The sequence below is a fragment of the Pelodiscus sinensis genome, chromosome 6, assembly GCF_052426305.1.
Source record: "Pelodiscus sinensis isolate ZL-2025 chromosome 6, ASM5242630v1, whole genome shotgun sequence".
Lineage (NCBI taxonomy): Eukaryota > Metazoa > Chordata > Testudines > Trionychidae > Pelodiscus > Pelodiscus sinensis.
In genome coordinates, this window is record NC_143057.1 from 130257109 (window position 1) to 130272584 (window position 15476).

General features: G+C 47.2%; 1 protein-coding gene across 6 annotated transcripts in view; it reads left to right on the plus strand.

Moving 5' to 3' along the window:
- Positions 1-15476, plus strand: part of UNC13B (unc-13 homolog B) — a 341304-nt gene that overhangs the window by 147588 nt on the left and 178240 nt on the right. For all 6 annotated transcript variants that reach the window (XM_075932839.2, XM_075932833.2, XM_075932834.2 and 3 more), the window contains one exon: positions 3081-3171. In XM_075932839.2, the coding sequence (XP_075788954.2) occupies positions 3081-3171 (91 nt within the window). The remainder of the gene's footprint in view (positions 1-3080; positions 3172-15476) is intronic.

A 15476-nucleotide genomic window follows, 5' to 3' on the forward strand; every position in this document is an offset into this window, starting at 1 on the left:
AAGCAAAGCCTGTTTAGTGGCAGTGCACGGCGTGGCAGGACACGCTGCATCCAAAGCCCAAAGGGACGGAAGTGAGAAGTTAAGGGGCAAACCTTGTGCGTTTCCCCACCTTTATATTGCATGCAGCACGAGTGACATCCCGCTCCAAAAAGCTTTCAGCTGTATCCAACTTGCGCATGAACATGGAACCTTAACCGGGACTTCAGGGTTCAGTACTAGCAGCTGAGCACATCTGGTGGTTAGATACGACATGCATTTGGGAAGTTAAACAACTTCTGACCATTTGCAGTCAGCACAGCTCTGAACAAGTGTCTGGTCCTACAGGAAAGCTGAAGAGTAGCTCATTCGATTATTTATACCATTAGAAGTAGATGATTACTGATGGATTATGTTGGTGACTCAGGGCAGGGGTGATGTACGCTTACTGATGCAGAAATGTGCCGTTGATCGCCTATAAAATCCCTGCATCATGAGCATCCTCGGTGTTGGTTTTCAATGATGATGTAATTCCAATTGCTCTGCTCTCTAGCTGAGGAGCTCTCAACTGGCAGGACACACTAGATATTCGCCTGCTTTTAAAACAAGCTACATAAAAGCACTAGTGAAGTCAGTACAAACTGAAATTTCACGCGCACACGGATTTACTTACCAATATTACTATACTATTGTCACGGAGTGTGGGGAAGTCATAGAATCCTGGAGATCTCAGGAGGTTGAGTCCAGCCCCCTGCCCAAAGCAGGACCAACCCCAACTCAATGATCCCAGCCAGGGTTTTGTCCAGCTGAGCCCTGCACCCCCATCCGCAGCCAATCGTGACGCTCAGCCGGCAAGCAGAACATAAGGTTTATTCATTGACAGGGACACAGCGTAGCATGGACTTGTTGATATAGGGACCAGGAGCCATCAGTACAATCCATCTTGGGGTCAGAGGGGCCCGGAGCCAAACTAGACCCTTGGGGCTGCCCAGCCCCCCAAGCCAGCCGAGAAAACCAACACCCACACCCACACCCAGCAACTGGTCCCAGCCCTCTAGGCCGCTCCACAACCTCTTGTGTCCTGCTTCCCGGGCCCAAGATGTTATGACCATCACTGGCTGCATCTTCCTCTTAGGATCAGGTGACAGAACGGCCTGGGCCATTCCCTATGTGCCTCCCTCAGGCAGTCTGACCCAAAGATCCCATCCCGTGTGCGTGCACGCACACCCCGTCCCCCACACACACCCAGAGCACACTCAGCATAATAAAGCAAACAGTGAACACAATCCCCACTGTATCACAACTATACACTGACAGGTAAACACAGTATCTGTTTCCAATAGTTTTATTTTGAACTAGAAGACATACCTGGCACTGCCCAGGTCCTTCAGGGCAGGGGGTGGCCGTGGCAGGTGCTGGAGTCAGAGCTGGGGGTTGAGGAGGGGCAGGGCAGGGGAGGGGCTAACATTTATTTGGGCACAATCTTTCACGGGTAAAACAGACTTCATCAGCTACAGAGACGGTTTAACATGGTGCAACAACTGGAAGTTAAAGCTAAATAACTTCATTCTAGAAATAACATGTAAATTGTTAACTGTGAGAGAAACGAACCATTGGAACAACTTACCCAGGGCTGAGGTGGAGTCTCTGTCATTGACACATTTTAAATCCAGACTGAATATCTGTGTAGGAGCTCTGCTCTAGGAATTATTTTGGGGAGTTCTCTGGCGTGTGTTATGAGTGGTCAGAGCAGATGTTGAGAAAAGAACCTGCGACTCCAGGAACAAGAATGAACTATAAGCATCTTTATTCTAGTAGTTAAATGTGTGCAATTTTTGTGTAGACAAGCCCTTACATCAGAAATCTAGAAAGCCCTCACCATTTTGGACCAAAATGGCAGGTGAAAAAGAGAGCACTGAACTCTTCACCCTCGTCAGACTTGATCCTGCATCCGTATTTCAAAGGAGCAAGATTCTTTCCCCAGAAATAACTGTTTGCTTACATTTGTCCGTTGTGACGGGTCTGGTGCTGTCGGGTCAGGTAGAGACCCGGTGCCTTCCCCTTAGTGCTCACCGGGTGAAGGGGAAATGTCCAAAGGCTGGATTAGGACACAAGCAGTGTGGTGGGTGGTTGTAGAGATGTATTATCAACCGGAATGTGTGGAGGACAGAGGAGTGCATACCTTGCAGGGCTGGTGCTTGCGGCCGTCCCGTGACGGGTGGCATTTATAATGCATCTGTCACCACGAACGCCTCCCCCTACCCCCTTTTCCCGGTTCTGATTCAACATTTCAGATTTCTAACTACCTTAGACGGTTTCTTTTTTTTAAGATGCAAAAATATTTCTTTCCCTCATGTGGGGAATTTCTCCCAGAAAAGACCAGGAAGAAGTTTATCTTGTAAGTCACCAAGGTTCAGAATACAGATTGTACCCCTCCTTAACCAGAACTCACTGGTCTGGCAACGGACCACAGATGTTCCTGGACTGCAGAGGCCAGGTATAGGAAGGTCTGGCTGGGGGGGAGAGAAGGCGGCCACCCACCCAGGAGCCCAGTGTTGAGTGGGGCACAGAGGGTAGGTGGTGAAGCAGGCTGGTGTGGCCTCTGCAGCCAGTCAGTAGGGGGGAACTGGCAGCGGTGGCCACGCAGTTCTGGCCCCCGCCGCACAGCTCTGGCCCCCGGCCGCGCAGCTCTGGAGCTCCAGCCCAGGGAGCCACTGTTGGGCAGGCAGCAGTGGGGCCAGGCTGGAGCTCTAGCTGGCGGCAGCATGGGCCATGATGGGAGGGACATCCCCTGGTCCGGCAAATCCCCTCGTTCAGGAACAGTCAGGTCCCGAGGGTGCCAGATGAGGAAGGTCCAACCTGTAGTTGGTTTATCCCATTACAAAGCTAGGAATTCCTCTGTCCCACATTTCAGTTCAATGCCTAACTGCTCTAGATCGGCATCTCCTTTACAGGAGTAGCTTCGGGTTTGTGTGTGGCTTTCGGATGTGCTGGATGTTCATGTGCCTCTTGAGCTATAATTGCCTTTGCTCTGTACCACTCCTTGAACGAGACAGTTTCACTTCATGGTTTTTCTGTTTCTAAAATTGTTCTTGTGTTTCCAGGTACCTGGATGATGATGAGCCTCCACCATTTTCTCCAGCAAGATCTCACTGGCTCCGAGCCATTAACAAAATACGACTACGGCTTCAGGAGGTAAGGTTACATGTTTCTTAGCTTTATTCCTTTTCTGTGCTTGCTAATGTTTTGGTTTGAAGGCCAGAGACTCATTTGGTGGAACACTTCATGGTTTAATTTCTACTCGCAAAAGGTCACACCATGAAAAGCTTGAATCTGTGTATTTCACGGAGACAGTTAGTGTTAGACTCACTTAAAACAAATGCTTTGGTAGAACACCGATAGTTTAGTAGCTGGACATTTCAGAAAATGTTTTAACACAGACCTGGAACTGAACAGTCAGAAAAAAGATGCAGAATCTATGAAAGCGCTTTCTAATTTGTATAACATTTATTTGGTGCCAATAGATGTGGCTGCTAGATAATTTGGGGCTGGAAAAACTTTATTTACTGTGACCAGTTCACAGTTCAGACTGCATGTGTTTTTCAAACCTGTATCAGAATTTCTTGTTGGCTCAGTAGAACCGTTTCTCTTGCAATGCAGTATTATTTCTTGAGAAGCTTTGCATCAGGCATTTTGTAAACCTTGAATAGCTGTTAATGGGGGTGTAACCTGACTTCTCTGCCAATGTTAAGGTTTTGTTAACGTTGAGAAGTTAAAAAGGAACCGTCTGGGAGGTTTTCTTCTGCACATGGGCTATTCTGATATGAAGAGCATACCAACAGTTTTCAGTGTGAGTTTTACACACTTTTATCCTGTGTCCAGTCACAGAGACTATATGGTGTGTTCAGTTTCTACAGATGGTAAGCTGTTGCCTGCTAGCAGAAGCACACACTTTCATGTCTTCCCTTTTTTACGTTGTCTTCCCCCGTCTGCTTTGTAATAGTATGGGTGTTACGATGATATCTGCCTGCTTGAAGGTTTGACAGCTGTGCAATAACGTCCTGCATGGGATCCAGTCGAGTACCAGATTTTGTTCCCATTTCCTTTCTTCCTTCCTTCCTTTTTTTGGATTTGTTTCAAGTATGTGTCATGGGAGCCAAAAGCGCTGTTTGTCTTGTTCACAGTTCTGTCTTAGGCTCATCCTAGTCACAATCAGGATCCCTTTCCCCCTAGTCTTGAGATCGACAATGCATCAAATGATGGCGCTTTTACTAGTTTAAGGTCAATGAAGTAGGCTTATGTTTGCGACTGGAGAAATGGATGCAGGATGGGTGTCAGATGTTAGGGGCACAAGGGGCAGGGCTCGTTAGACAGGTATTGAGAAGGAAGGAAGTTCTGGTTTAATGTCAGAAGGCGTATACTTTCTGCATGCAAAATAAAACCTTCCTGAGTTCTGCAAAAGAGTATGGAGAACATGATGAAATTATCATCAGACAATGAAATGAATTGTAGTGCCTGTGCCTACTGCCACAGAGATTCCCCTACATCTCTGTCCACATGTGGAATGACCGCTCTCAGATGACAGCGGCAAATTCAGTATCTGTATCACTTCCAAGATGTTCTGCTGATCTGATCGGTAGACATGCTCATGGCCAATGATTACAATTCTGGTTTTGGTAGAGTAGCCGCATCTCCATTATGCATTGATCTGAGCTGGCAAATTCCTTTTGCATGTATTTAATTGGATAACTCACTTTGGATTGCTAATCACCTGTGTAGGCATTTGAACCAGTAACCCAGCGATAGAAGGCTCCATATGTGATTAACACTGTAGCCTCCCACCTTGAAGAGATGAGCTCTCATGTGAGTGTTGTGCACGCATCCTACAGCGTTATGAGTCAGAGAATGAGATGTTAATTTTTGATGGCTACAAAGTTTTGCAGTATGTTGTGAACACACAAATTACTAACATTCCTTTTTCCAGTGCATATTGAATTTGTCTTTGGTTTCGTGGACCTCTGCCAAACGGAGATTCTTGGATGGGTCAGAACGTCACTTTGCCATTTCTAAGCTGGTTTGTCTCTGCATTACTGCAGCCGTGTACACAGAATTAACTGCAGTCTGTCCAGAATCAGAGCAGGGTTTCTAGCCCGGCGAGGGTTGTTGTCATGGATTCACTGAACCCTCTTACGTTCACACAACGGGCTTGTCAATACAGGGAAATTAACAAGAATGGCTGTTGTGGCTCATTTTTCCACTTCTTCTGAAATAAGCGTGTCTGTGCTGGGAGCTATTCTGGAAAACAGTTGAGCATTAAAATTCACTTCCTAGCTTCATGCAAATCAGACCAGTGTAGACAAACCCAGGTAATGAGTTAAGGCAAATTTGAATCTTACTTTTCCCTTGTGTGAATCTGCAGATTGAACACAGATATAGAATTGTGTTTTATGCTTGTAATAAATTCCATCGCAGATACTAAGACTTTCTCCTGCGTTTTGAAAATGTGGTAACGACCACTAGAAACAAGAGGGGCCATGTGACCTCCCCATATGTCTCTGCCTCCCCCACAGCCCGGGACCCCTCCCTCCCCCATCCCATCCCACGTGACCTGCAGGGAGGGGGTGGGGGTCTGCAGACAGTAGAACTGCTGACAGTTGTCCTGTTCCCAACCCTGCCGCCTGCCCCTCTGTTCCACTGACATGTCTCCGTGTACAGGGCTGTAGAGCAGGGGGTAGCTGGCCATTCTAGCCTGTGCACAGAGATGGGGCAGCCAGCAAGGGGGCTGGGACTGGCCAGCGGGCAGCGTATCGGGTGTGCCGCACCACTAACGTAACATGCTGGTATGGCGCACTAGACGGCACTAGCCCCTTGCACCACCTCAATGAACATTGCGCTTCAGAAGCCATGTGTCCATTTTCTAGACACTTCCAGATATTATTTAGGGATGTTTGTTTAATGATGTGAAATTTCTTCCCTTCCTTAGGGAGTCAGTCATTTTTGTTCTCCGCTTTAGGCATGTAGGCCGTATGTTCCCTTGATTTTTTTTTTCTCTGAGATGCAGTTCTTTCCAAAATGGATTTGATTTTAAATCTTCAGCTTTACCAATTCAATGTCCACACTTGAGTTTTCTGTTGCCGCCGTGTAACTAGATGGTCTGTCTAGGTGATTGCGCCTATTGCCGATTTTCAGAGTGGGAGACCAGCGACTTCTCCTCTTCCTCCTTGTTAATCTGATAAGGATCGGGCTTATCCCCAGTTGTGTCCAATCTCTCTTGCTGGATGTGCAACACTTCTGAAAATTGAACCATCCTTTTAGGCCTAAAATGAAGGATTTGGGAGCCCAGCTTCAGACACTCAGACCTTGAAAAGCTTGCCTCAGATATCACTAAACACTCATTGAAATAAATCTCTTCTTTCAATGTTCGTACATCTTAGATTCTGTCTGGTGTGAAGCAGAAGGCAGTTTGGAAACGGCTCCTGGTTTCCCAGGATAGTCCTGCATTTCAGTCCCATTTTGTTGCCAGAATTTTCTCAGCGATGGTTACAGGGGTGTGATACAAATCAGTGAGCAGCTCCCTGCTGACTCTCTGCTCTCTGCCGTGGGCTGTGTTAATTTGGTCAGAAATTGCATTCTTGTGCTGGTTTAGTGCATGCTTGCAAGGAAGGAACGTCACGTGTTAGCCTGTTGAAGTGAACGTGCCACTTCTGAAAGGCACTGTCTGGGTAGTTTCAGCAAATGAAGTTGTATTTATCCTCTGGACTAGGGATAACTCAACACGTGGCCCATTGGCCGCATGCTGCCCGTGGCTTGTTCGTTTGTGGCCTGCCGTGCATATGGGGCTCAACTCATGGTCCACAGGTGGAATCCTTTGAACGTGGCCTCCACTGGGAACACGCTGTACAATAGCGAGTCAATAGAATGGTCTTCTGTTGATCTGTGTTTTAGTACTTAAATTCCTTGACACTCATTGAACATTTAAAAGTGCTGTCATGTGGGTGGGCCTTTATTAATATCAGCAGAACTGATTTAAATGGGGCTTGTGTGTTTTTAGTCTTGCCTTTATCTTTGTATTCATGCCAGTCAGTGTGAAAGAAACTATTTGCATATATTTGCATGTACATGCAAGCACACTTAAGTTGCGGCCCTCGGCATGTGCTGCGAGTATCAGTGTGGCCCCCAGGGCTTCCAAAGTTGAGTAGCCCTGCTCTGGATGAAGGAAGTGCAGTGTCCGAGCAAGCCCTTCCCACTGCTGACCTCTACTGCAATGGCAGGACGTCGTCCAGGGTTGGGGAAGGGGTTCAGTCTCCGATTGGTGAAGAACGTCAGGCAGGGTGCTGATGAGTGTGCCAGCTGTGATAGAACATGTGAGAGTTGATCGCTTGTCCACGAGGACCTGGCCTGAGAACCACAGGGCCACCAACAGCGCTTTGCATGCCAGCTACTTGCCCCGACTAGCTCTCTGGCTGGGTTTGAATTGACAATGCAGAGGAGAACCTCTCCCTATCCAATTCCCAAGCTCCTGAGCTATTGAGAGTGCATAGTGGCATTTGGTGCATTTTTACTATTTTACTCCCGCTTGATCTTTTTAAAAAACCTTCTTTGTAAACGTCTGTTGCCAGTATCCCGAAGATGAGTAAGCTGCATTTCCAAAGCATCCCACGCAGCAGCAGAGAAGGGAGTTCAAGCTCTGTGTATATCAGTTCTGAAAATACATTTTTCCTGAGGGTTGCCATAGATTTTGTTATTACGTGGAGGTTTTCATCTCCATCTGGGAGATTTTGTGTGTTCTATCTGCCAGGGTTTCCTCCAGTCTCAGAACTATCGCCGATCAAATTATGCAATGCTGGGGGGAAATTGTAGCATCTCTCTGCTTTAGCTTCCTGCCTTCCTCAAAGAGCCCATTGGTACATGGAGAGAGAACAGCTCGGGTAGCGATTGTTCTGACCTTATTATACACACAACCTGCATGACTTCAGACACTGGCATTTACAATTATACTTCACGTACGTTGAATTTCTGTGTGCTTCGGATCCTCATCAAATGGGAGTCCTGTCCCAGGCTTCACGTATATACGTGTGTGTGTGTGTGTAACTCAGGGAGGCACTTGGATAATAACGTGATGAAGGCTGCGTAATTTATGTATGTAGACTATGACCACACTCCGTAGCTGGTTCTCTAGCTAATGGGCGGACCAGAAGAAGGCATCTGCCAAGCAGAAATGTAGCCCACCATACACCTTCACAAAACCCACCTTGCTTCAATGCATCTCTGCTTAGTGAAAGGTTTCTGAGCTGCAGTACTTAAAGAATGCACATTGATTAATTCTTCTTTGACAGCTGGTCCCTGCAGTGGGTAGAGAATCAGCAGATTTACTCTGCTTGAAGGAGAGAGAGATGTTTCGTCTCACCTGTCAGCATCTCAAAGGGTGGCATATCCACCAAATCAAATACCTATTCATGCTGCCTGTACAGGAATAACATTTGTGTTTATTAAGTTTCTTCATCCCTATTGAGATTGTCTTAGAGACTTACCACCCGTTTTTAACTTGATCCTGTGCTTAGGACTCAGCCTCTAGGTTGTGATTCCCCAGGTTAATTAGTGTTCTATGATCTCTGGGCAGGTCTGTTGCTCTGTGCCAATGCCTTAGATAGTAAAGTAGAGGAAACCAATTCTAGCTGAGACCTAGGTTCCTACTCCAGAGCATATAGGATTATGCAGGTTAAACCTCCCTAGTCCAGAATTCTCTTATTCCTGAAAACCGATATTTCTGAACGATTTAGCCGGATGTCCACCCAAGATGGGTGTGGCCAAGTTTCCTCCTGGTCCCTAGAGTTTGTTCACAGCCCCCAGTCCTGGCTCTCAGTGGTCTGTGCTGTTGTTGAGCTCTAATTTACCCCTCAATGTCTTCTCAGAGTCCAGCGAGTCAGTATTGGCCTCCTGTGGTCCAGCAAATTCTCTGGTCACGTCCTGAGGGTGCCGGGTTAGAGAGGGTCAACCTGTACTGGCATCCACACGCAGTTCTGCCCGTGCGTCTCCCTCCTGAGCGGCACTCCCTGCGTGTCCGTCTGTCCCTTCTGAACGGAGCTTGCGCCCAGTCGATGGCGGACACAGCAGCTCGCGTCTCACTGCTGCCAGCGTGCCGTGGTACAGCTGTGGCTTGCAGCACGAGTTCCATTCCTCTTGTGCGGCATGGCTGCTGTAGCGCGCTCACTGTCTGCCTCCGGACTAGGCCTCTCGCTCAGTCTGCTTTGGTCGCACGAGAGAACTGCCGCTAGTGCACAGTGCATCTCGTAAAAAGGATGGGCAGCAGTGAGAACCAGCTGCTCCTCAGCCGGCTTTGGCTGCCCAGTGACGATGGTCACGGATTCTCACCAGGGCTCCATATAGCAGTTGCATGTGAATTGAAGACCAATGGCACCCACATCAAATCATGGGAATAAGCCCCTTACCAGCAGACCCCAGGCGGTGGTAAAGCCCTGGAATATTGGACCAGGTAACCATCGCTCGCTTCTGCTCTCAGGATCTCCTCTCTCCCCTAAATCCCCTCCCTGCTACAAAAAAAAAAAAAGCAGCAGCAGAAGATAAACTTGCGATGCAGTGGGAGACACGGGCGAGGGTTTCTAATGAAAATGTAACCAACGATAAAAATAGCAGTGGCTTTCAGGAAATCCAGACTTAACACTTTTTGTAAGGCTTAGTGTGGGAGTGGGGGGTTCTGTTTCCCAGCTCTGAATGTCGCCAAAACAATCTGCCCAGGAAAAGCTGCACTGCACTGGTAGCAGTAGGACTTGATTTACAAAGCGCAGGGTTTTACCCCCTGCCTCCCAAGCCTAATAAGCAGCACATAAGAGATGACCAGTGGGGCATTAACTATTCACATGGCATGAACAGCCCATTGGTGTCGTTCTTACCAAGTAGCTAAGGCAGGAGACTGCTCTGGCATATGCTGCCTCTTCATCACTGCCTGCTGTTGATCTCGTTTCTCTGTTGTCCACATGCATGTGTGGATGTTGCCACAGCACCTGTTGTGTTGTGTGTAGCGGGAGATGCCATGCGGATTCTGTGGAAAGCGGTGTGACTGCACAAGATGGTCATGTAATCAGGAACCGATCGGAAAGTGCTGCGAATTTGGATTTAAATGGTCAAGAAGTACTTATTCTAGCTTCTTTGCACTGTACTGATTGCACAAACTGCACCTGGAGAACAGGCGAGTCATTATGTTCAATACAGCAGTAGTGCTTCAGGACCGGCCAAGAAAAGGACCTCACTATGCTAGGCGCTAGGGATGTAATAGTGTAGTCTATTCGCCGAATAACCGATGAGCAGAAGCTTACAGGTTAATGCTATAGACGACGCGCATTCCCCCCGCCTGCCCCGCCTTGCCAGTAAATTGTTTAGCAGGCTGGCCAGCAGCCCGGCTCAGTCCTGGCTCACACCGGGTCGGGACCTACCCTGCTGCGGCTCTGCATTAGAAGTGTATTAGGAGTCAGGCGGGCAGGCAGCTCAGTTCAGTTCCGGCTCGTGCCACATCCAGGAGCTCAGCCCCTCCCCCAGACGGGCTGCTGGGCCGATGGTCCGTGAGGGGAGCTGGTTTTTAAACTGTCTCCCCTTGTGGATCAGCTCCCACCTGGCACCCTGCACTGCTGCCTCTGATACAGCGGCAGCAGCATGGAGTGGCAGGGGGCTGCTTGGCTGTAGCGCTCTGGCTTCCAGCCCCACCCCTGGGGATTATAGAATAGTCGACTAACCAGTAAGGAATTAACTGCTATTTAACATCCCTAGTAGGCGTGTTATAGAGTAGTACAGGTTGAACCTCTCTGGTCCAGCAGGCTCCGTGGTCCGGCATCATTCTAGTGAGCCGGATGTCCACTTATCATGACTTTGGCCAAGTTTCCTGCGAGTCCCATAATGTTTTACAGCCCCCAGTCCTGGCTCAGTGTTCTGTGCTGTGATTTAGCTCTAATTTACCCCTTAATGGTTTCTTGGAGTCCAGCAAGGAGTGGAAGTGACCGCCTGTGGTCTGGCAAATTGTCTGATTTGGCTCCGGTCAGGTCGTGAGGGTGCTGGACTAGAGAGGTTCAGCCTGTAGTGTTCCCTGCCCTGAATCTCTCAGTCTATAGAGACAAGGCAAGGTGACAGGAGAAAGGGATCTAACATACAAGCTGAGCAATCAGCATTGTGACGGCAAGTGTCAGTTTCATTATTTTGGGACCATTAGGTTTAGTTCAGAGGCAATTCAGTGAGCAGAGGGGCCAAGTGAGGGGGACGGCCCAGGTGAGAAGAGGAAGGTAGGAGGGGCCGGAGTAGCTTGAGGTTGAAGTGAAAAAATTGGCAGTTGGGAGAAGGGCGTTGGAGCCAACAGGCAATCAGGACAGAAGAACCACCATGTTGGGTCTGACCAAAGGTTCATCTTGCCCAGCAGCCTGTTCTCCAATAGCGGCCAATTCCAGGTGCCCGACAGAGTGTGAACAGAACAGGGAATCGTTGAGTGATCCCTCCCCTGTCATCCATTCCCAGCCTCTGGCAAACTGAGACTAGTGACACATCCCTACCCATCCTGGATAATAGCTATTAATGGACTTACTTTCCAAAAGGAACTTATCTAGTTCCTTTTAAACCTCTGTTATTGGCCTTGGCTTTCACAATATCCTCTGGCAAAGAGTTCCACAGGTTAACTGTGCATTGTGTGAGGAAATAAGTCCTTTTTAAAAAACCTGCTACCTATTCATTTCATTTGGTGACCCCTACTTCTTGGGTTATGTGGAGTAAAAAGCATTTCCTTATTTACTTTGTCCATACCTGTCGCAATATAGAAGACCTCTATCATATTCCCGCCTTAGTCATTATTTTACCAAGTTGAAAACTCCCGGTCTTACTAATCTCTCCTCATACAGTAGCCATTCCATACCTCGAAACATTTTTATTCACTTTTTCTGAACATTTTCCAGTGCCATGATATTTTTTGAGAGAGGGTGACCACATCTGCATGCGGTATTCAAGGTGTGGGCGTACTGTGGACTTATAGAAAGGCAATATGATCATCTGTCTTATTCTCGATCCCTTTCCTAATGATTCCCAAGAGTCTGTTTGCTTTTTGACGGCCGCTGCACAGTGAGTGGGTGTTTTCAGAGAACTCTGCACACTGACTCCAAGCTCTTCCTTGCGTGGTAGCAGCTAATTTAGGCCGCATCACTTTATATGTATAATTGGGATAACATTTTCCAATTTGCCTTACTTTGAATTTATCATAATTGAATTTCAGCTGCAATTCAGTTGCCTCGTCTCCCAGGTTTGAGAGTCCTTTTGTAACTCTTTGCAGTCTGCTTTGGATTTGATTGTCTCGAGTAGTTTTGTATGATCGTTAAATGTTGCACCCTCGCTGTTTGCTTCTCTTTCCCGGCTTTTATGAATATGTTGAACAGCACTGGTTATAGCAGAGACACCACTAGTTACCTCTCTCCATTCTGAAATCGAATAATTTAATCCTGCCCTTTGTTTCCCATCTTTTAACCAGTTCTCAGTCCACGAAAGAACCTTCCCTCTTATCCCATGACAATTTATGAGGCTTTGGTGAGGGATTTTTGTCCAAAGCTTTGTGAAAATTTAAGTACAACATATCCACTGCATGCTTGTTGACTCCCTCAAGGAATGCCAGTAGATTGGTGAGGCATGATTTCTGTTCACAAAAATCATGTTCTTCCCCAACAAATTGTGTATGTGTGTCTGATAATTGCTTGGTCCTGAAATTAATCTTTCCAGGCTGTAATTGTCAGGGTGGCCTCTGGAGCCTTTTTTAAAAAATTGGCCATTGTATTAACTATCCTACAGTTTCCTGGTATAGAAGATGCTGATTTAAATGATAGGTGATGTACCATAGTTACTAATTTTGCATTTGAGTTCCTCCAGAACTCTGGGGTGGAGACCATCTTTGTTCTGGTGACTTATTGCTGTTTAATCTATCAGTATGTTCCAAAACGTCCTCTAATGACATCTCAGTCTGGGACGGTTCCTCAGATGTCCCCCAAGAAGAATGGCTGTTTTGGAAATCTCCCTCATATTTTCAGCTATGCCTTAATGGAAAGACTTCATGTAGTTTCTCTGCAATGGCCTATCTTGCGTGCTCTGTTAGCTTCTAGTCACCCCACTGGTGGGTAAGCAGAAGAGAAAAACACTTTTCCCTCTGGGCAGCAGCAACGGAGCATGTGGTCTCGGAGGAGAGCCCAATTTTCTGCCTCGTCCAGGTCTGCTGTCGCCAAAAATCCCCATGGCAGAAATAGGATCCTTTGTTGTACATCATCTCAGACCCAGTGGGAAGAGCAAGTCTGGGTGAACGACTGTTATTACAGATCCGCGCTTAGATGGGAGAAGACGCGCCCCTTACCAAAACAGAAGATCCTCTTTGCTGGCACATGGCTCCCCAGGTAAGGGTGTCAGAATGTGGGTGGTGTGTGAACAGGCCTGTTCTCTCAATGGGGTAACTCCATTTCCCCCGGCATTTCGAGAGTGTCCAGGGGAAGAATTGCAACTGAGCCCACCCACATGCAGCTCCTGATCTTAGCTTGAGAGCGTGCGAGAGCTGGAGCTTGGAAGGGCCAGCCAAAAAAAGACAGTCAGGCCAGTAGCAGATTAGTGACCTTGTTTGATGTGGTGGCCACAGAGCTTTTCAGTGACGGGGAATTCAGTGACCGATTCAGCCCTCAATCGGTTTATCTATTGAATCTCAGTCACTGCTATTTTTTAACTGAGTTTATTTTTAACATGTTTCTATATCGCATCATAGAATACATTCATTTATTTCTCCATAATCTGTCACCTTCCTTCTCCACTTAATCTGATGTTTAAAAACAAATGTACTTTCCCGCCATATAAAGCACTCAATATCCACCTCTGCTAGCTTAGCTTATTGATGTAATTGCTTATGAATTAACACTCTTACCGAGACTGTTAAAGGTTATCTGATTTTTTTTTTTAAACTTCCTGTTTCTTCCCCTTATTGTTTTGGTCATGGCAAATTGAAGTGTGCACATGTTTTGGGGATAATGTATTTAAAGAGTACTCATGGGATTCAAAGATAGCCACTTAGAAGTGTTTGCAAACCAGCCAGCATATTGTGTGTTAATTTTCCTATGCCTAGTTCAGACGATGAGCCCTTGAAAACGTGTACTGTTCTCTACATGTTGTGCAGCAGTAAGCATGCTGGTTCTTAACCCATCATTATAGCTGAAATCCTGACTTAGCTCACCATTGTCATAAGTAGTTAATGCGTAAATATCAGAGGCAGGACTTTCTCCTCTTAACTTGAAACTCCTCTTCAGTGTTTACTGGAAAGGAAGCACTGGCAGACTCAGCCACTCGGTAGCATATGACCACTATTGACATGCTGGGGAAGGAGCAAGAGGAGGATGTTTCAGGATTTGCTTTCTAATTTGTGTCCACTTGGATTTAGTGTTTTTCTCTGCCTAAGGCACTAAACTGCCTCTCTCATTCAGTCCAGTTAGTTCATCTTTTAATCACTGCAGGTGCAATGAAGTGCCGTGCATTGCCTGCTGCGGTTAGGGGACAGTTTTTGCAGTGGGGTTTGTATCCTTTCATAGAGGTTTACTGCAAGTCATTTGCATTTTTCACATTGGATTTCTTGCTGATTGGGGAAGATGTCCGAGTAGGTAGCGAGATTACCCAGTGTGGGATTCAGGCCTGTTTTGTGGAGCTTGTCAGCTCTATTTACGGAAAGTGTGAAAGCTGTGTCTGGCTCCATTATTACTGGAGTGATAGCGGGACTTGGGGCTGTCAGCTGTAATGTGAGGCAGTACCTCATCTCGCTGTGGCTCACGTCTTAATAAGATCTGCAGAGAAAGCAATGAAGAGGAATGTGCATGTGTGGACTTCCCATAGGAGTCTCTAGCCTTCATTTGATTCTCTTTAACCAACTGGTGTCTTGCTGCTTGGGTGGAATAAGGGTATGGAGAGACGAGCTCTACAGAAGGGAACAGTCCCATGTCTGAGCTCACAGATGTCGCAGTCTCACCGTGTGCTCTCTAGATCGCCTGCTCTAAAAATGAACAGGGAAATGGTTTTGCCTGTCTGCATGATCAGTGTGGCTGTGGGGCTTAGGGGGATGACTAATCCACACCTGTGAGTGTTGGAGCTATGCTGATCTCATTCGTGGGGTAGTTGCCGCTAGGTAGACTGTAGAATGCTTCCATTGATCTTGCTACAGGAGGGGGAGTTTCTCCACCTTCAGTCTCTAGTCTGCCTCTGTTCCTTGTGGTTACAGTCCCACAGATGAATTAGTCCCCTCTTTTTCTGCCCGCTCCACAAGAGCACCCCCCTCCGCGCTCTGCTCTCACCTAAAATGCAGAGAGCCAGCAAATTGTTTTGCACCAACGTACACCCCTCAGGTTGATTCCTTCTGCTGGGCTTCTTGCGCGCCATGTATGCTCTGTTGCTCTTACAGACTGTAAAGTTAGTCGTCTTTTTCTTGTACGGTGCTGAGCACAGTG